At 35.1% G+C, this 20,185-nt stretch overlaps 2 protein-coding genes across 5 annotated transcripts in view; one reads left to right on the forward strand and one right to left on the reverse strand.

Moving 5' to 3' along the window:
• Nucleotides 1–6,837, forward strand: part of cib2 (calcium and integrin binding family member 2) — a 37,985-nt gene extending 31,148 nt beyond the window's left edge. For all 3 annotated transcript variants that reach the window (XM_079859273.1, XM_079859272.1, XM_079859274.1), the window contains 3 exons: nucleotides 2,332–2,479; nucleotides 2,672–2,867; nucleotides 5,988–6,837. In XM_079859273.1, the coding sequence (XP_079715399.1) occupies nucleotides 2,332–2,479; nucleotides 2,672–2,867; nucleotides 5,988–6,009 (366 nt within the window). In that variant the 3' untranslated portion in view covers nucleotides 6,010–6,837. The remainder of the gene's footprint in view (nucleotides 1–2,331; nucleotides 2,480–2,671; nucleotides 2,868–5,987) is intronic.
• Nucleotides 6,838–13,503: 6,666 nt separating this feature from the next.
• LOC307151490 (uncharacterized protein) lies at nucleotides 13,504–19,342 on the reverse strand. 2 transcript variants are annotated; one of them, XM_079859565.1, is made up of 7 exons: nucleotides 19,204–19,342; nucleotides 18,559–18,722; nucleotides 17,053–17,142; nucleotides 16,697–16,862; nucleotides 15,905–16,063; nucleotides 13,878–14,564; nucleotides 13,504–13,763 (listed from the first exon to the last, which is right to left on the reverse strand). In XM_079859565.1, the coding sequence occupies exons 1-7, from the start codon at nucleotides 19,264–19,266 to the stop codon at nucleotides 13,719–13,721; spliced, it is 1,374 nt and encodes a 457-aa protein (XP_079715691.1). In that variant the 5' UTR covers nucleotides 19,267–19,342; the 3' UTR covers nucleotides 13,504–13,718. The 2 variants fall into 2 exon arrangements, with proteins under 2 accessions (XP_079715691.1, XP_079715692.1); XM_079859566.1 differs by having other exon boundaries at nucleotides 13,602–13,763; nucleotides 13,878–14,560; nucleotides 15,901–16,063.
• Nucleotides 19,343–20,185: the final 843 nt, after the last annotated feature.

Genomic DNA, 20,185 nt, shown 5'->3' on the forward strand with positions numbered 1-20,185 from the left:
AAAGCTGTCAGAGATGGACGAAGGAGCTATAAACCCAACCCCAGGAGGTGGACGATACTGATGGAGACCATTCAAGCTGGGATTGATGGAACTACGACAGCTTCCAGTTTCCAAAGATCCTCTCAACCTTTATAAACGTAAATCCCAATCCCCATTCAGTCTGATAATTAGCCTTTTCAAGCAAAAGTGGAGAGATTTAACACACTTAGAGGGCTGTTTACTTGACTTCTGCCAATACAAATCCTTCAGAGTGTTTTGACATTACACATGGATGGATGTTCTCTATGCTGTTGCCCATGAAGCAGCCTAACCTAATTTTCTTCGATTCAAACGAATCTGTTTTTATGAACTCTAAACCTTGCAATCTGATTCCATATTTATTTACATGAATGTAAAAACTGATAACTGATGTATTGGCTGATAAATCTAAATCCAACTTTTTATGTAATTTTTGAGAGCCTGATTACAAAAACAAAAGTCTCACTATTAAAAGCCATGTCCCAAGCACACAATTATAATGATGTTCTCATTATAATTGTATGTAGCCTATACACACTGGACTTGCGCTGCACATGTTACACTTAACTGTATTGTCCTTTTCAAAGTGATTTCAATCACATTTCAAGCAATTCAAAACCATCATGGCGAACAGTGCGCATCTGAAGTGTTTCAGCGGAAGGAAATAATCCATTATTTTTCGTCTTTAATATATTGGCCAAATTTTCTTATTTTATGATAACACATATCGGCAGATACACTAACCAGTTTGTAATATCTAAGACCACATGTTCATAAGACATTAAACGTATGTGAATACACATCACGGCACTGTGCATCTGCACAAGGTATTTTTGAATTATAATCAGATTCAAACATTTACAGTACATGCTTAATATGTTCCTATTAATTGAATTTTTCCAGATTTACTCCACACATTCCAATCTAATCGAATTTTCATTCAGATCAAACTTGTATTGTATTAATTGTGGTGTGTACATGAAGGCTATTTTGTCTGATTGAACACCCTGCCATCATGAAAGAAAGTGCAAACCGCCACTCACATTCCAAAAATGTTAAAGTCTAGTTATAACCATTCAAAGGATTTTGAGTGCTATGAACAGAGGTGAAATGTTTAGGTTGATCCTGCTCTGCTGTGTTCATGCTACTGTTCCTAGAGCTGTTGAGTCAGCTAGTAGCATAGGGCATAAAAATTCCTTTAGGCCAATAGCCAGTAAGAAATATATGAGCACCAGTTTGGGGAGTCAGCCATTCTACATTTTATACATGACTCACTCAGCAAAACTCCCACTGCTGCACACATGCTTATGTACAGCCGTAGATTTGTACTCTATTGCTAGGCCTAGAAGCAATCTGTAGACGGTTTCCACATTTTTTCCACTGATTTTAAAGGAAAATCTGTTAACTTGATTGTTTGTAAAACATTTTAAAGAATAATATGGTATTGTATGGTTTCCATTGTATTTACATAGTGATACCATGATCCTTTTTTTTTTTTTTTTGTAAAGTTTTACTTCAAAATTCTAGTTCTATACAATAAAAGATTACAGGTTTCCATAAGAATATCTAGATATATGCAGAGAGAGAGTTGTTATTGTTAACTAATTCTAATACTATTAAAAATGGTTTTCGGTAATTGAAAGAAAGCTGAAATTAAATTAAATATAAATATTAGACGAAAAACTTCCATGAAGATTAGTTACAACTGAAATAAGTTTAAATTGATGTACTAAAATGACCAAAACTGAAGTAAAAACAAATGGAAGTTAAATAGAAAAATAAACTAATAAAAATGACAAAAGCACTCAACAAAACTACTAAAACTTAAAAAGAAAACAAAAAAGGCAGTTTACAATATTTATAATAATTTATAATAATTCTAAAATTACACTGATATGCAGCCTCTCTAGTCCTTTTTTTAAAGTGTATCCTAATTAACCTAGTAGATGTCACTGGTGTAGCAGAGCTGTGGAGAGATGAGGATCTTTAGCAAGCAGTCTTTATTCAATGAACGCATAACATAAAGGTAATCCAAACCAGGAGACGATGGCAATAATTCAAACAAGATGATAAAGGAACACATGAAACAAAACAGCATTACAACATATGTAAAGACAAGGACTGACAAACAAAGATTGAAACACAGGGTATATACACAGGCTAACAAGAGGATAACAAGGCACAGGTGTGGGTAATCAATTGTTATGGTGACTAACAAGGGTAACTATGGAGACAAAGGCAAAAAGGAACAAACCACAGGAACTGAACACAGGGAATCGTGAAAGAAGAAACCTCTCAATTTCTGTTTTCTAGGAGAATCCATTCAGGAATCGGATTGTGGAATCGTTCTCCGAAGATGGCCTGGGGAACCTCAGCTTCAACGACTTTGTGGACATGTTTTCGGTTCTCAGCGAAATGGCTCCGAGAGAACTGAAAGCCATTTATGCTTTTAAAATATATGGTAAATGTCATTTTTCATTACCTTATGTACAGTCCACTACAACAACAATGTAAAATTTACAATGTGATTGTAACAATGCACAGTTTTAGAGGTTGTAATCAACATTTATATTGCAACATTCATAAACGGTGCAGCAACGTTATAACATGAACTCATATGTAGTTAACTCTTATCATCATGTTTTGTTCTTAGACTTCAATGTGGATAATTACATCTGCAAGGAGGACTTAGAACAGACTCTAAACAGGTTAACAAAGGAGGAGTTAACACCGGAGGAGGTTATTCTGGTGTGTGAGAAGGCCATTGAGGAGGCCGACCTGGATGGAGACAGCAAGCTCTCCTTTGCTGACTTTGAGAACATGATCTCCAGGGCTCCTGACTTTTTAAGGTAAGAATATTGGTAAAGTGACCTGTTTCCTCAGATGTATGCCAACCAGAGTTTGATTTTGCTGTTGTATCACTAAAATTATTTAATTTAAAGTTAGGCTTTTGGTAGTCAAATCTATCCAAGATGGTGGAGAATGCGGGCAATATTCTCATTATATATATTGGGAGTTAATGTACTCATCGGACATAGTCCTTATGAGTGTAAAGCCAGTTATGCTAGTTGCTAACATCATGGTAAGCACTTTGCTCTGGAGGCACACTGCTATAATTTGGCTTCAGTACGCTCAAATATGCTTTATGGGGCAAGAGTTCCTCTGCTTGGCTTTTACAGGCCTTTTTGGACTGCACAGCTGTGCCTCACAGACCACATGATTGAGAGGGGCAGGAACGTTTTGTACCATCATTTGGAGACCTGGAGGCCAAAAAATCTAGAATTGCTTTTAGCAGCTGTCAGTCAATGAGGGAATTACTTTCTCGAACACTCATAGAAAGTTAATGCTTTTAGCATTCTGCTGACTGTACTTTTTTGTTACTTAAGTTTAGTATATTTATTTATAAAGCACATTTTAAAACTACAGAAGTTAAAACCAAAGTGCTGTGCAGGTAGAGTAAAACAGATTTAAACCCGATTTAAAGACTAGACAAATAATAATACAAAAAACAAATGGACAAATTAAAATTATACAACCTCAAATAGAGGTTTCTAGTGCCAATCAATAATCTGGCTGCCGCATTTTGCAGCAATTGAAAATTATCTAAAGCAGTTAGTTTTTTCTGAATATTATTATTTATTGCATTTTCTTGAACACTTACACAACAATGTACATCACATGTCTGTAACAACACATATAATGTACAAAAACAAAGCAAACAAACAAACACTGGGGCACATATTACATGAAAAGTGCAATTGCACAAACCAACACTGGGTACAGTATGTACTTTGGGAGTCAGAGTTAACAATACATTGCAGTCAAGCAATAAAGTAGGGTTAATATAGTGCACATTAAATATATTTCCATATGAATATTATACCTAATTAAGCATTTTGTTCCTCCTCTATTATATTGGTAATATCCCCATGTTCAATAAATTATAAAAAGGGACTCCAGACCCTCTTAAATTTGTCTTATTTATATCATAAGAATATAGGTTATCTTTCCATTGCAGTGCATGAAGATATTCTTAGAAATCATCTTCTTGATTTTAGCAATCTTAACTGAAAGAAACTGCTTTTTACAACAGTACTGATCTGCTTGTCAAAACACAAAGTAGGATCGAAGATAACACTAAGGTTTTTGACACAGTCTCGCACATTGGTAGAGACTGGACCAAGTTGATTGATAATGCCAGAAGTCATAACTGATGGGCCAAAGTAATTTATCTTAGTTTTATCACTAGTTAACTGTAAAAAAAAATGTATGTACATCCAGCATTTAATGTCTCAAAGACATTCAAAAAGATTAGACACCGAACCAATGTTATTTTTAACAGTAAGATAAAGCTGAGTATCATCAGCAGAGGGGACCTAGGGGAATCATATATATATATAAAACAAAAAGAAGCGGTCCCAATATGGAGCCATGTGGAACACCATAAGGGATTTGACTTCACTTAAAGGTGGCATGTGTAATTTCTGCACCAACGTCCTAAAACAGAATCGGTGCTTGTATGACTCAGCAATTTTCCACATTAATGGGACCATTGACCCCTAAACCTAAAACATTCATTATAGGGTTTAAGGATAAAAGTAATTTAAATATTCTGAGTGCTACAAGAAACACTTGAAATCTTATTTCATCTTCTTGTTTTAATCTGTTGTGCTTATTTCTTGAAATAATTCATTGAAGTGCTGATGCATAATCACTTCAATTCATAACACTTTTGCCTTTTGCACATGGTATTTCAACACAAATACTTGTCTTGATTACTAACCACTCACAATTCAATTTAACCAGGTGCTAAATGCTGTAAACTCTGTATAAATACACTACCATTCAAAAGTTCGGGGTCATTAAGTTTCTTTTTCAAAAAAGTGAAAGTAAAGACTTTTAAATATATAAATTGTTACAAATATATATATATATATTTCAAATAAATCCTGCTCTTTTGGACTTTCTATTCATCAAATAATAGAAGCACAACAATTTAATCAGAAAAAAATGTTTCTTGAGCACAAATTCATCATATTAGAATGATTTCTGAAGGATCTTGTGACATTGAATGATGCTGAAAATTCAGAGTTGCCTAGACAGGAATACATTACATAATAATTAAATTAAAATGCAAAATAGTTTTTTTTTTTCATTGTAATAATATTTCACAATATTACTGATTTTGCTAATTATATGCAGCCTTAATTTGCTGAACATAAGAGACTTTTTTCAAAAACATAAACTTACTGACCCCAAACTTTTGTATGGTAGTATATTCTTTTTCTAATAATATATTAATCAATAAATAAAATGAATTAATAAATAGTGTTAATAAGTTTTATATAAATTGTGTTCAGCCAAATTTTGTTTAGTTTTTTGTTTTTGCCATTTTTGTGCGGGTACCTGATTATGCACATTTCTTTAGTGAATCGGGGGCAAAAACAATAAAGGCAGCATGTACAAACCAACAGGCACAATTCAAACTTTGTGAATTCCTCCTTCACTGTTTTAAACGTTCATTCAAATGTCAATAAAGGGTGACATGAGGTAAAATTGTCCGTTAAAGAGAATGGCACAGCACTTCCCCCATGTGAAGTATGCACAGGTGGTTAATGTCTATTGTTAAAGATCTATGACAAAGGTTTGGAACTCATTCTGCCATTTGATCTGGTGGAATTCCAAATTCATTTTAACATTTCATTATCAAAAGCCATCTGCTTGAATACTTTTTAAGAACTTAATGCTCAGTTGTCATCAGTTACCAGAGAGACAACAAAATTGCCTCGAATGGTTAAGGCTGTAAAACGCAAATCCTAAAATATATATCAAGGCTTTGTCACTTTTTTGGTCAGATAAATGATGCTTTAGGGGCATGAAAGGGGATCTTTCAATTTTGACTGGTCCATGTCCATGTTACCTCTAATCTAATATGCTATTTCTCTCTTTGTTGTCTTTCTGTACCTCAGCACCTTCCATATACGAATCTAAAATGGCTTCAACGGAAGATACCAATGCTGACGTTCCTTGAACAGACAAGTCCACACCGAAGGATAAATGTCTACCGGTTTCCTTTGGTTTTTGCACCGGAAGCACACTAGACGGGATTACTTACAAATGCATGGCTGTTTTTTCAGAAAACTTTGGATCAGAAATTCCTTGGGTTTTCAGAGAGACAAAATGGAAAGGTGAGGCCTTTTGTGGGTTTGACCCACACACCTGCTCCTGGAGTGAAACTAATGCGGGCGTAAACCGCTTTTATGGGCTTCTACCAATGTCCGTGGCACATTGGACAACATTTTGACTCACTCTCCTGTTTCTAAAGACTCTTATGCGGGATCAAATAAATCATGGGACAGTTTTCAGGAAGGAACAAACAAACTGGACAAGAGAGTGAGAGAGAGGGCTAAAAAGCACATTACAGGCGTCAGCACCACTGAGACAGTGTTTTCTACAGCTATGCAATCTTTCTCCATTAAATGCATGAATTAGATTTCGTTCCCCACCTTTTCCCATTCCCTAATGTTTCTACAGCTTAGCCATTTCACAATCTAATTGCTTATAGTACTGGAGCATGACGACAATCATATCTAAATGTTCTCCAGTTGAACGAAGGGCTCTGTCATCATATATTCTCCTATTGTCTTCTTCTCTGTCATTCGCACTCCATGTATTTGTTCCGCCTGCAGATCCCTCTATCCCTTCTGTCCTAACTTGAGGTGTTAGTATCAAACTGTCTCTTTTCTTTGACTTTTTTCAGTATTTGATGTGATAGAGGGCATTTGACTTAAATTTTAATAAAGGTTTTCTCTCAATTGTTGACTGAGTGCATTTGTTTATGATGCTTAAGGGTTAATGCCAAATTTTGGTGATATGTATTATTTAAAGGGATAGTTCACCCAAAAGCCATCATCTACTCGCCCTGTACCATATTCGGTCCTCCGTGAAACACAAAAAGAGAAATTCAAAAGAATGTTCACGCTGCTCTTTTCCAAAAAGGACAAAAAAGCACCACAAAAGTACAGTAAAATTAGTCCATTTGACTTGTGCGCTATATTTTGAGTGTTTCGAAGCTTTTTCTCTCTTTGTCGTCTTTCTGTACTGCAGCACCTTCCATATACGAACAAATGGCTTTAAAGGAAGATACCAATGCTGATGTTTCTTGAACAGACAACTCCACATTGGAGGATAAATGTCTACCATTGTTTGCCTTTGGAAGCATTTCGGTCATAATTTACTCATCCTCGTATCATTCAGAGCTTGTACAAGTTTTTTGTAGAACAATGGAGGAAGTCAATGGGGTCCAAAACAACATTGGAGACATTTTTCCAAATATCTTTTTTTGTGTGTTCAACGGGAGAATATGAGGGTGAGTAAATGACTCAATTTTCATTTTATGCTAAACGATCCTTTTAAAGGCATTGGTATCAATGTCAAACTTGGCAAAACATGTTTTTACATGCGGAATATTAGAACTTATAGGACAATCCCTCTGGAGCACCTTACGACTTGCTCATGTTGGAGATCGAACCAGCAGTCTTCTGGTTACCAGCCTATTGCATTAACTGCTTAAGAGTTGACACTTTTGGTTAATTTTATTATAAATATTTGTACTGTACATGATTCCAAACTTTTGCAATCCCAGTCCCGATCCTGGTTTTTCCGTTGTCCTCCTTTCGCTCTAGTTCAAGCCCTATGGAGCTGCAAACCAACCAGCCTTAACAATAAAGATGGGCCAACAATGATTCTTCAGCCTATCTGTCGTATTCCACTTTAATGACTTTTAAAGCTGAATGAGATCGTTAGGAGCAGCGCTGCCTCAGCATTCGTATGATTATACACCGCGCACTTTGAGCCTGGTAAATCTTTACCCAGAGATGCACAGAGCTGTCCTTGGCCATGTTAGTTCAGCTGATGATTTACTGGGTCAACCGCTAACTGTCCTCTTAACACCGTCCAACATTGATTCAAGCGCATTTTACCGTTTTTGCAAGGAGATTGTTTAAGGTGTAAATATATATGCTGTGATGACGGTGTGTATGTGTTCTTGTCATTTCATACATTGCATGATAGTGGACTGATGAGTCATACATGTGCAATGGATATATGGTTGCTTGGACATTTTGGGAGCCTGCTATGGCATTGCTATGTGGTTGCTAGGCTGTTTTGTGTGGTTGCTAGGTCAAAGTCAAAAGAGACCCACCCCATCCCTAGATATAGATTATATATTTTATCTAGTCTCTTGATATGTTATGTATGGAAGCAAATTTCAGTCACATAAGAAAAAAGTCATGCTTTGGTATTTCACAATAAATAAGTCATAATTATGGCAAAACAAAATTAATTACGACATAGGCCTTACATGACAATTATCAAAAAAAAAATCTATTTTTTTATGTTTTTTGTCATATTTATGATTTTTTCTCAAATTTAAATTTTTTATATCATATTTGTGTCAATACCAATTGAAAATCTAATTTTTTTGTCGTAATAGTTTTTATTTCAATTTCGACTTTGTCATCATTGACTTTTTGTCATAATTATAACTTGTCCTCTCGTGTTATTATGTAATAATTTCAACATTTTATTTCATAATAATTACTTTTTATCTCATAATAATGGCTTTATTTATAATTCGTAATAATGACTTGTAGCAATTGTCATAATTATGTCTCAACTGTTTTTGTCATAAATTTGTCTGACTTTTTAAAAGTCATAATTGCCTTTTTGTCTCATAATTTTGACTTGGTCATAATGATGAGATAAAAAGTCATTGAGGACAAAGTTTGTCATTATTGTGATTTTATCTCATAATAATGTTTCTTTCTCATAATGTTCACTTTTTATGCCTTCACTATAAACTATTTTATCATCCACTGGAGGGAAATCATAGTTTAATATGAGAACTCATTTAGTAGCAAACTGATCTTAAAGGGATAATTCACCCAAAAATTAAAATCATTTCTGCAACCTCATGTTTCTAAACCTGTATGACGTTCCGTCTTTTGTGGAGCACAAAAGAAGATCATTTGAAAAACGTCTCAATGAAAGTGACACTGACTTTCATTGTATGGACAAAAAAAATATGAGACAACTACATGAGGGTGAATAAATAATGACAGAATTTTCATTTTGGGGTGAACTATCCCTTTAAATTCCAATAAAGCACCGATTATCTGAAATGGTTAAAGTTTCTAACATTGTTTTTATCGTTAGACAAGTTCTGTGCGATACACGTACCAAAAACAACTAAAACAGACGTTAAAATAAATAAAAATGCACTTGGGCTTTTGTTAATTGCCAAAAAGGTCCCATTTGCAGGGCTTATGTAACAACGAAAATGGTTCTCAGACATAAAACAAGGCATGCCTGGATGGATTGTTGAGGAACCGTTTTAGCGATATCACGGCGGTGTGCGTCATTAGGGATAAGGCCGCCTGCGCTAATATGCAGTTAATTCCTCATCCCGTTACCTTCAACTCCCTTTATGAGGACTGTATTAAAAACTCCAATGGGATGTAAGTGCTGATGATGCGCCTTCGTTAATTGCACCTCTCACCCTGAGCATCTGCTGATTTAGATGTGCTTCTGTTCCAGTCTGATACAGACACTCCGGCTGCTGACAGTAATGTAGGCATTAGAGCATTGATTCTTCTGGACGCAGAGCATAAAACAGGACGTCAGCGACTCACACATGCAAGGTGGTTTGTGCACACACTCTGTGCTGGCCTTGGCTGCCCTCTAATCTTATTAGCTCAGTGATGTTTGCCATCCCAAGAGTTTTAAAACCATCCATTTTTGTCTGTTTTTAGGAGCCAGTTCGATAACAAGGGCAGGATATATCAGTATTACTGGATGTGTTCAAGTAATGGCTTTTTTGTCAGGCAGGCTAATCTCCTGATCAATAACTGTAGACAAGGAAACGCGATACGTTTGTTTGAATCCGCAAACACAACATTCTAGGTTTTACACAATGACTTGCATCCCATTTTTCATTAATCCGTTAGAATTCCAAGTCTTTTTTGCCACTGTAGCCATATGCTAATGCGATTTAGCATAGTAGCATGTGTTTCTGGATCAGTGGTTGTATCCGAAATCGCCCCCATACCCTCAATAAGTATTCCGTACATTAGTCATATTGAAGGAGTGAATGAAAAATTCAGAAACTTGCTTGTTATAAACCTTAATTAAACAATAATCAATTAAAAAGGTATCACTGTACATCTGTATGTTTCCACTAGCATGGCATCTACTGCCAAGACGCAGGAATTCATGATGCATTATGGGTATTCATTGAGTGTAAATTGGTAGTTGCTGCCGTGCATTGTGGGACTGAATGAGTGCACTTGATAATATTAGGGTATTGGTGGCGATTTAGGACACAGCTTGTTTGCTCGTTTTGATTTTAGGATTACGTTAATAGATATTATGGTGGTCAAAAGCTGCATCTGAAATCTCATACTGCCTGTGCATTTGATGAACTTTGCAACTGTTAAAAAAGTATGTTCTACATAGTGAATGCGTGTACTGTATAGTACAATAATGTTGCTTAGTATATAGTAGGGAAGTATGCATATTCCGATGCAAGGAACATTTAACTGGTTAGCTTAGCCTCATTAGCCCCTGCTGGTAGATGCCATTCATCATACACAGAGTGTATGTGTCATGCAGAGAAGGATACATTTTGTAGGCCGTCTCTCGTCTTTTCTTAAATCTGCCTGAAGTTACGCTGTCTATGCAATGAGTCTCTTATTTACGATTCCTGCTCCCCACAAAAACCAGATCAGTCACTGCTGGCAGCTTTATTGTCCCCTTTTACATGGAGATCTTGTCCGACACCATTTGGTCCCTTGAGTTTGTGCGTAAGCGTGCAAATCACAGTCTTGCTTCTCCAGGGAGTCAGAAAGGCCGCTATAAATTTCTTCCAGACATAAATCACATGTGAGGATATCACTTCTACTTTCTGTATGGAGTGAGGAAGTTTCTTTGTGATGTGCTTAATTTTCTAGGAAACAATGATTAATGATGTGTAGTTGTGATCAGTAGTCCTATATTTTAAATCCATATACAGTTAAGTAGACAGTTTAGCTTTTTGTTAAACACTCTGCATGAGCCAATTGAAGTAGAACATTAATGTTATTTGGTTGTCATGGTTGTTTTATGTTGCCCACGCTTATTGTTCTACAGGACGTACAACAGCTAGCAGTGTTGTCGAGACCAGTTCATTTGAGTCTGAAAACACAGTTTAAGATGGTAGCTGTGTTCTGGATCATGATAACTGGATTCTAGCTGGTCTTAGCTGATCATAACTGGTTACTAATAGCTTAGCAAGCACCATTGATGAAGCTAAGGCAGTTTACAGATAATGTGGCTCACCTCTGTCTTGAGTATTAGCTGATGGCTAATAGCTTATAAGCAGCACTATAAGGTAAATCAGTTAGCTGGTTGCTAATAGCTAAATAAACAGCATTAATGAGTGTAGCCTAAGCTAAATCAGTTAGCTGGTTGCTAATAGCTTAATAAACAGCATTAATGAGTGTAGCCTAAGCTAAATCAGTTAGCTGGTTGCTAATAGCTTAATAAACAGCATTAATGAATATAGCCTAAGCTAAATCAGTTAGCTGGTTGCTATTAGCTTAATAAGCAGCATTAAAGCAGTTAGCTCAGCTGGTTGCTAATAGCATATAGCACCATTGATGAATAAATAGAAAACTAAAGCAGTTTACAGATAATCTAACTCACCTCTGTCATGTTATGAGTATTAGCAGATGGCTAGCTTAATAAGCAGCATTAATGAATATATAGTAAGTTCAATCAGTTAGCTGGTTATTAATAGCTTAGCAAGCAACTGATGAATAAATAGAAACCTAAAACAGTTTACAGATAGCCTAATGTGACTGTCATAATGAGTATTAGCTGGTTGATTACTAATAGCTAACAAGCACAATTAATGAATAAATACAAATAAATAATTTGACAGATAATAGGGTCTCTGTCACATTGTATTTGTATAATATCTGTAAGTACTCCGACAAATAATTATGTTTGATAGCATATTTCATTATTTTGTAGAAGCAGATCATATTTTTGATGAAAATTATGACTTCCCTACCTGTAAATATGAACTTTTCAGGAGGACTTGAATGCACCATAAGCGTAATTCATCTATCGGATTACTGGTGGCCTAAATAATTGCCCGAATAGATGTGTTTACGCCTGCATGAATGCATTTAGCAAAGGATCACAATCACTCGAAAATTTTATATAGATTTTAGATTTGCTTGAACTTAATGTTCAATTCCAAATAGTAGCCTCCTTATTTACATGTGTGAAGTGTTTCTACCGGAAATCTGTCATTTGACTCTATTAATACTCAGTGAAAGGCCATGAAAGAGAACACACACAATGACATCTTGTCTTTCTGTGTTTCCAGCAGTTGTACTGAGTCTCGTAAAGCCAGATGTGCATCTTCACAGATGGTCTGTGTTATTGGCAAGTAAGGTAATTTAGAAGACTGTAAACTTTAACAGCTTCCAATTCCCACTCTGTGTATTAATAATTATAGGCTCATGGTCAATAAAGTGGGGATGAGACAAGAATTGTTGTGCAGGCCTACTATTAGTCCCCCCCCCCCACCCCCCCAAAAAAAAAAAACTGAAAGTGAGGCTTCAAAGCTGACTTTTCAAAATATCAACATTTTATTATACCATATAAGCCTACATAAATTACATTTTTCTCTTCTTTTCATATGAGTCATGCTTTCACATCCCTAACTGAATTGCAATAATATCAAATATGAGTCAACGTCAAAATGAATTAGGGCAGCTAATATTCCGGGTGAGACATGTAGGTGTAATGACATTTGTCAAGTCTACCCCATCCTCACAGCTCACGTCTGAATTATTAATCTTTTTGCATTAAGCGTGGTACTAATTTACCTTCCACACTCTGAATGTACACTTGGATTTGCACCTAATAACAGTGCACATTTATCCAGGTTAACATTAACTTTAGAGCGGGCAGCCATGTAAAGTGGCTAACGTTAGGCTACTACTTAGGCTACATGTTTCTAATGATAAGCCACACCTGAGGCTTTTGAATAAAAGCCTAAATTTAATCTGTTCGTCATATAAAGCGATCGAGTGTCTTCAGAAAATCTTGACTAAACCGCTCAATTCATATGGATTAGTTTTAAGATCTCTTTATGAACTTTATGAAAGTCTTGCGGGCTTGGAACGACATGAGGGTGAGTTAATGACAGAATTGTTGTTTTTGGGTGAACTATCTCTTTTAAATTTGGCCGACTAAGCCTCTTCTTGTCGACTAATGATATCTGCAAGTAGTTTTTAAAAAATATATACTTTTCAAATTTGAAGTACACTACAAGTGCACATTCAATACAATAAAGCACACTTCTTTTTCACAAGAGCCATCATGAGGTACACCAATCACATGACTAACAAGACTGAAACTTGTCAAGACAAAGACACTCAGATATGTATATGTTTATTAAGTTAATAAATATTATTTTAACATTTCACAAATACACAAGACAGAAATCCCACAAATATGGTGAAAAATAAAACTGTACTATTCTAGTATTCAATAATCAGAAATAGCTTGAGTGGATGCAAGTAGTTTTCGCCAACAACTGTTCACTATTAGTGTAATTTGATGATTTTTCTCCGAGGGTGAAGAAGTTATCTTTTCCAGTATTCCGGGGACAGCCATTTCCATTTATCAGTCTACAGGAAACAACAGGTACGTTATTACAATCATTATCTCTAAATATTATGTTCAACTAAAAATATTAATACAATTCTTAGAAATTTTTATACCAAAATCACACCAACACTCACCTTAATGGCCCGGGCAGAAATAATCTGCTTGGGTTTTAAGTCTGTTAGCGTCTCGTAGGTATTAGTGTGTGATTTCTCCTCTGCTCTCGATGTAGGTTGCGAGTCGGGAATCTGCTCGTACGTGTCGTCATCCAGGAAGTGATTTGGAACGGGTTCAAGAGGCACCTCGGCATACATAGCATCGCTTTCCTGCGCGCTGACCTTTGACATTCTCATCCCCGCCATGTTTTGGTTGCCAGGTGTTCCGGCTAATTGATACAGTGATGAATTGCATAATACATCCAGGCTGTTGCTAAGACCTGGCAACATGTTGGTGGAGGAACTGTTGAGCGGTTCCCTCTGTACGTGGGAAGGGATTTGCGGTTGGCTTCTTCTATTAAAGTGTCCTCCTTCTTCTTCTTCTTCACAGTCGTCATCCAGGAACGGTAGTGATTGACTTCTGCAGTTCGGCACCATGAGCTCGGAGTAAATGATTCCTTGGTTTGTGGCAGCGATTTTCTGTTGTCTCTGGGCTCTGAGTTCCCTTCTCGCGGTAAGTGAAATGTCTTTGCCCTCGGTTGGCGTTCTGACTCTTCCTTTGGACTTCTGCAGGTCTATCGCCGTGTACAGCACGCTTTCTGTGCTGGACTTTACATCCAAGGAGGCGGCTTTCAGAGGAGGGCATTTTCTAGGCACTGGAGGCACTGCCTGTGAAAGGAAATCATAATTATCCAGATATGAAGCTACAGTCAGATGTTTAAGCACTTTAATTTACGGTCACACTTTATATTAGGTGTCTTTAACAACTTACTTTCCTTATTGTGTTCATGTTGGATTGCAAAACACGGTTACACTTTATGGTAACACTTTATTTTACAGTGTCCTTGTTACATTTACATATGTTACATGTACTTACCATAATAATAACAGGAAATTATGCGTAATACATGCAACTAATCCTCAAACAAACCCTAATCCTATAGAAAGTACATGTTGTTAATTAATATTACTCAGTACTTATTTGTATAATTACACTGTAACAGGGTGTAATCCACTTTAATATTTTAAGGTGTTACTGTTACAGTGTAATTAGACATTTAAGTACTGAGTAACAATACAACGTACTACTTACTATAGGATTAGGGGTCCCACTTTATATAAAGTGGCTTTAAGTACTATGTCCTTACATTGAAATTAATAATTTGATACAATGTACTTATTGTGTAACTACATGTTTTTACATTGTACTTACATTTTTAAAATTCCTGCATGTAATTACAGCTGTAATTAATTTATGTAATTACATTTGTAATTACACAGTTGACCCTTCCCTTACACCTTAACTCACCCTTAAACCAACCCAATCCACCACACCTGTCCCTAACCTTACCCGTATCACACCTCAATAGCAGCAAAAGTGTTTTACAACATGAACACAATAAGTACATTGTACTTATTGTTTGATGTAAGTACATTGTACTTAACACCACTTAATATAAAGTGGGACCGGTTTAGGGTTTGATTTAGGGTTAGTTGCGTGCTATTACTATACTAACTACATGTAACGTGTAACAAGCACACTGTGAAATAAAGTGTTACCAAAACACATTTGCTGCTATTGAGGTGGGATACGGGTGTGGTTAGGGTCGGGTAAGGTGGTTAAGTAGGTTTAAGGGTGGGTTAAGGTGTCAAGGAAGGGTCAACAGTGTAATTATATATGTAATTACAGGTTTTAAATACACCTGTAATTGCAAGCAGATAATTTTTTAAATATAAGTACAATGTAAAAACGTATTTTTTTGTATCAAATGATTAATTATATGGTATTACACATAGTTAAAGACACTATATAAAGTGTGACCACATTTACACACAATTATAATCAGTAAATTAAGTATGCATGATTTTTTTTTTTAACAATTTAATAAATGCAACAAAGTAACCGATCAACTAATTAATAAACGTAAATAATAGCTATTAAAATGAATTACCAAAAACACTATTATTCCATACTGAATTCAAATGATTAAATGGCAAATGTGACATACCGGTGTGTTTCTGTTGCCCTTGGGCGGCAAGGCGGGAGGTTGCATTGAGTCGTGTTTTTTACGCTGATCGCCCCAAATATCCTTCACAGCATTAACACTCAGTCCTGGCTTTTCCCTCAGGTCAAAGTGAATTACATCATACAGCTCGCTTGTGGAAGACTGCAACACAAAATAAAAAAATAAAAAAAGTTTAGAAAAGCAATAGCACATGGTACTATGCTCACCTTGTATATATATATATATATATATATATATATATATATATATATATATATATATATATATATATATATATCATTCAAACGTTGGGTTAATTATGGTTTTTGTAATATTTAAAAAAAAAAAGTCACCAAGGCTACATTTATTGGATCAAAAATACAGTAAAAACAGAAATACTGTGAAATATTATTTCCATTTAAAATATCTGTTTTCTATTTGAATATATTGTAAAATTTGCTCCTCAAGAAACATTTCTTATTATTAGCAATGTTGAAAACATTGGTTTTTTTTTAGGATTTTGATTTAAAAAAAAAAAAAAAAAGGATTCTTTGATGAACAGAAAGTTCAAAAGTACAGTGTTTATGTGAAGTAGAATTATAAATTATAAACGTCTTTACTGTCACTTTTGAGCAATATAATGCATCCTTGCTGAATAAAAGTATTAATTTCTTAAAAAATCATCTTACTGAAACCAAAACCTTTGAACGCTAATGTGTCAAATAAAAATAAATAAGTATGTTCTTAAAATCTATAATATTATAAATGTGTATAGGCTATACAATACAAACTCACCTCAAAACATGAGAGCGTCAGATATTCTCCAAATGGTTCAATGGGGCTTGACTTGTAATATTCAATGAGGCTAGTGAGAGTGTTGTGCATCTCTGTGTCGCCCGTCACAATAAAACGACCATCTTTATTCTGATTGATGACAAAGTGCCGACATCGATCGCGACCTCTGAAAAACAATTATTTGCACCATTAAAAAAATATATATTAATTGAAAACATTCTGATATTTTAAGAATGATTGACATCACAAGCTAAAGATTAACCCCAGAAAATGCTGGAAGGCAACCAAAAGTTTGCATTTGAAATTTTTCAAGGAAATGCAAACATTTCCAGCCCTTATTTTGTAAGTACACTTACTTGTATGAAAGAATGTATCCAGTGGCTTTATCACTGAGCCGAATGAGGAAACAGCCCAGTTCCTTGTCTTTCAGATGCTCCTCTGCATCCCTGTGAAACACGACACCACCACAAATTATGATAGAGTTCCAACTTTGAATAATGCTTGCATAACAGTATGAGATTATGTTACCGAAAATTCCAAATGTAATGGTTCCAAAAATAAAGGTTCCAAAGGGGTTTTTCGCTGCAATGCCATTGAAGAACCATTTTTGGTTCCAAAGAACCTTTCAGGGAACAGCTCTTGAAGGGATAGTTCACCCAAAAATTTAAATTCTGTAATTTACTCACCCTCATGTTGTTCCAAACCTATATGAGTTTCATTCTTCTGTTGAACATAAAATAAGATATTTTGAAGAATGTTGGTAAGCAAACAGTTGACAGTAGCCATTGACTTCCATAGTAGGGGGAAAAAAGTACTATAAGGCTGCATCAACTGTTTGGTTACCAACATTCTTCAAAATATCTTCTTTTGTGTTCAACAGAGGAATGAAATTCATATAGGTTTGGAACAACTTGAGGGTGAGCAAGCAATGACAAAATTTTCATTTTTAGGTGAACTATCCCTTTAAAAGAACCACTATAAAGAACCTTTTGTGGAATGGAAAGATTCCACGAATGTTTAAAGTTCTTAATGGAACAATCGATGACAATAAAGATCCTAGTACAGGTTTGACTCAGTAACACCCTACAATAAGGTTTGATTTGTCAACACTAGTTAACTAATATGAACAAAGAAAAATACTTTTATTAATCTTAATTAATGTTAGTCTCAACGTAAAATTTTTAAGATCGAAGGTTGTATTTGTTAACATTAGTTAATGAACTAACATAGACATGAACATTTTGGTAAACACTTATACATGTTACATGTACCTACTATAGTAATAACAGCAAATTATGCATAATTACAAGTAACTAACCCTAAACCAAGGCCTAACCCTAACATTAACTAATTACTCAGTACTTAAATATATAAGTACACTGTAACAATGTCATCTTAAAATAAAGGGTTACGCTTTATTGTGAGGTATCATTGTTACAGTGTAATTCTATATTTAAGTACTGAGTAATATTGATTAAACACATGTACTTACTATAGGGTTATAGGATTAGGGGTTGGTTGAGGGTTAGTTGCATGTAATTATAGCATAATTTACTGTTATTACTATGGTAAGTACATGTAAAGTGTAACTATGTCACCTTAAAATAAAGTGTTACCAAATAAAGTGTAACTAACATTTTTATCAACTAAGTTAAGTTCAAATATATTTATCATTGTCAGTTCATGTTAGTTATTATGCCTTATTGTAAAGTGTTCCCAATAACCAAAACACCTGAAATGATCAAGCTTTATTCTTGGAAGAATTCGTATTTTATGCTGTCGTAACATCACGTTACAGATAGTATCGCTTAAAAACATCTGTTGCCTGTTCTAAAAGCTTGTTTCTCAGAAACATTTCTTACTTTCTGCTGATAAATCCTTGGAACCATTCCGGAAAGTTGCCGTTGTGGAGAATTAAAGGCGCCTGGGTCTCTGTAAACCACTTCAGGGCCAGTTCCCTCAGTTTGCTCTCAGTGTTGTCCTGGACGTCTCCTTCATGCTGGCTGTGGTCCATCCTCACACGGTCCTGTGTCAATATAGAAAGGCAGATGAGACGACGCACACGATGTCCAGTGTCACCGGCTCTAAACCCTGCAGGGCTCATTTGCCTATTTTCCCAGCGACGTCATAAAACGCCTGTGGCTGTTTCAACAGAGCCATTGTTCTTGTTTATCATGCCAGAGCAGAGTCAGTTCGGCATGGTTATATTTTACCACACAAGGCACCTTTCTCAGTGAAAGCGAAACGGACGAAAGTCATGTAAATTTCCCATGAATTTCATGTATCAATACATCACAGCACGCCAGCCCACATTTACTGTAATTTTATGATCTCAGAAGCCCAAATTAGATCACGTTACAAGTGATACAGCTGTGTAAAAGAGATGACTTGTGTCAACTTGAGAGGAAATTATGTCATCCACTAAAAATCAGCTTGACTGTTTGATTCCATTACAGTCACATTCAGGTGTGACGTGGGATTTAAGTGTCCCATTGCGTGTCACGTACCTTTAGGCGAAACACCAGGCCGGAGTGGAACCTGTGAGGTTTGGGCCTCCTCTGGTCCATCATCGGATGTGTTCTTGCGAGGTAGTTAAGCTGCGATTTTGAGCTGTACTGTCTTTTACAGTGTCCGCTGCTCCATACAGATCCTATATGAATATATAAGTGTAAAACCATCAGTTCACTTCACTGTACTTTCGTCGAAGACTTCCATAGAAAACCGTTTTTCTCTCTTTATTGGTTGATTTATTGATTTTTTTTCCTGTTAAAAATTAAATTAAATAATTCAATGTTTGTAAATGACTTTGTTAAAGTTAAGTGACTCAATAACAGCAGGTTTATTTATTTATCTAACAAAGCCACTTGTTAGGGTCCTTTTTTCTTTCTTTCTTTCTTTTTTATTATTTATTGGTTGTTCAAGTTATTGATTTTTTTTGTTTTTTTTTTTGTTAAAAACTTCCATAAAAACTGACTCAATGACCAAAATTCCATAAATACTAACTCTTATTTATTTATTGTTACTTATGTAATATAAGTTTTTAAATTAAAATTATGTTTATGTACTGAAAGTTATGGGAACATTTATTTATTTATTTATGTTGCTTGTTTTATTTTATATATCTATATATCTATATGTATGTATGTATGTATGTATGTATGTATGTATGTATAAGTGTGTGTGTGTGTGTGTGTCGTGTGTGTGTATGTGTAATTTTGTTAATTTTTTATTTAGTTTTTAATCCTTAAAGTATTTTTTTTTTAATATTTATTTTTTAATCCTTAAATTAAAGTAATTTTTTAAACGTACTTCAAGTTAAGTGGAACGTTTTAAGTAATTGCGTAGTGACTTTAATTACACACTACCACACAATTTATTGCCATATTCATAAAAAAAGTTGAACAAATATTACACATATATCATACTTAAATAATTAACAAAAATAAGTTAGGCCTATTTTTATTTTACAGTGCCCATGTTACACGTTAC

Source organism: Squalius cephalus, assembly GCF_949319135.1.
Source record: "Squalius cephalus genome assembly, chromosome: 23".
Classification (NCBI taxonomy): Eukaryota; Metazoa; Chordata; class Actinopteri; order Cypriniformes; family Leuciscidae; genus Squalius; species Squalius cephalus.

Bases quoted from the DNA above. Each gene is read 5' to 3' on its own strand.
- LOC307151490 (XM_079859565.1), bottom strand. From the start codon at position 19,266: ATGATGGACCAGAGGAGGCCCAAACCTCACAGGTTCCACTCCGGCCTG. The intron at 18,723-19,203 runs GTACGTGACACG...ATATTGACACAG, and splicing joins GCCTGGTGTTTCGCCTAAAG to GACCGTGTGAGGATGGACCA. The intron at 16,863-17,052 runs GTAAGTGTACTT...ATTGTTTTTCAG, and splicing joins GGATACATTCTTTCATACAA to AGGTCGCGATCGATGTCGGC.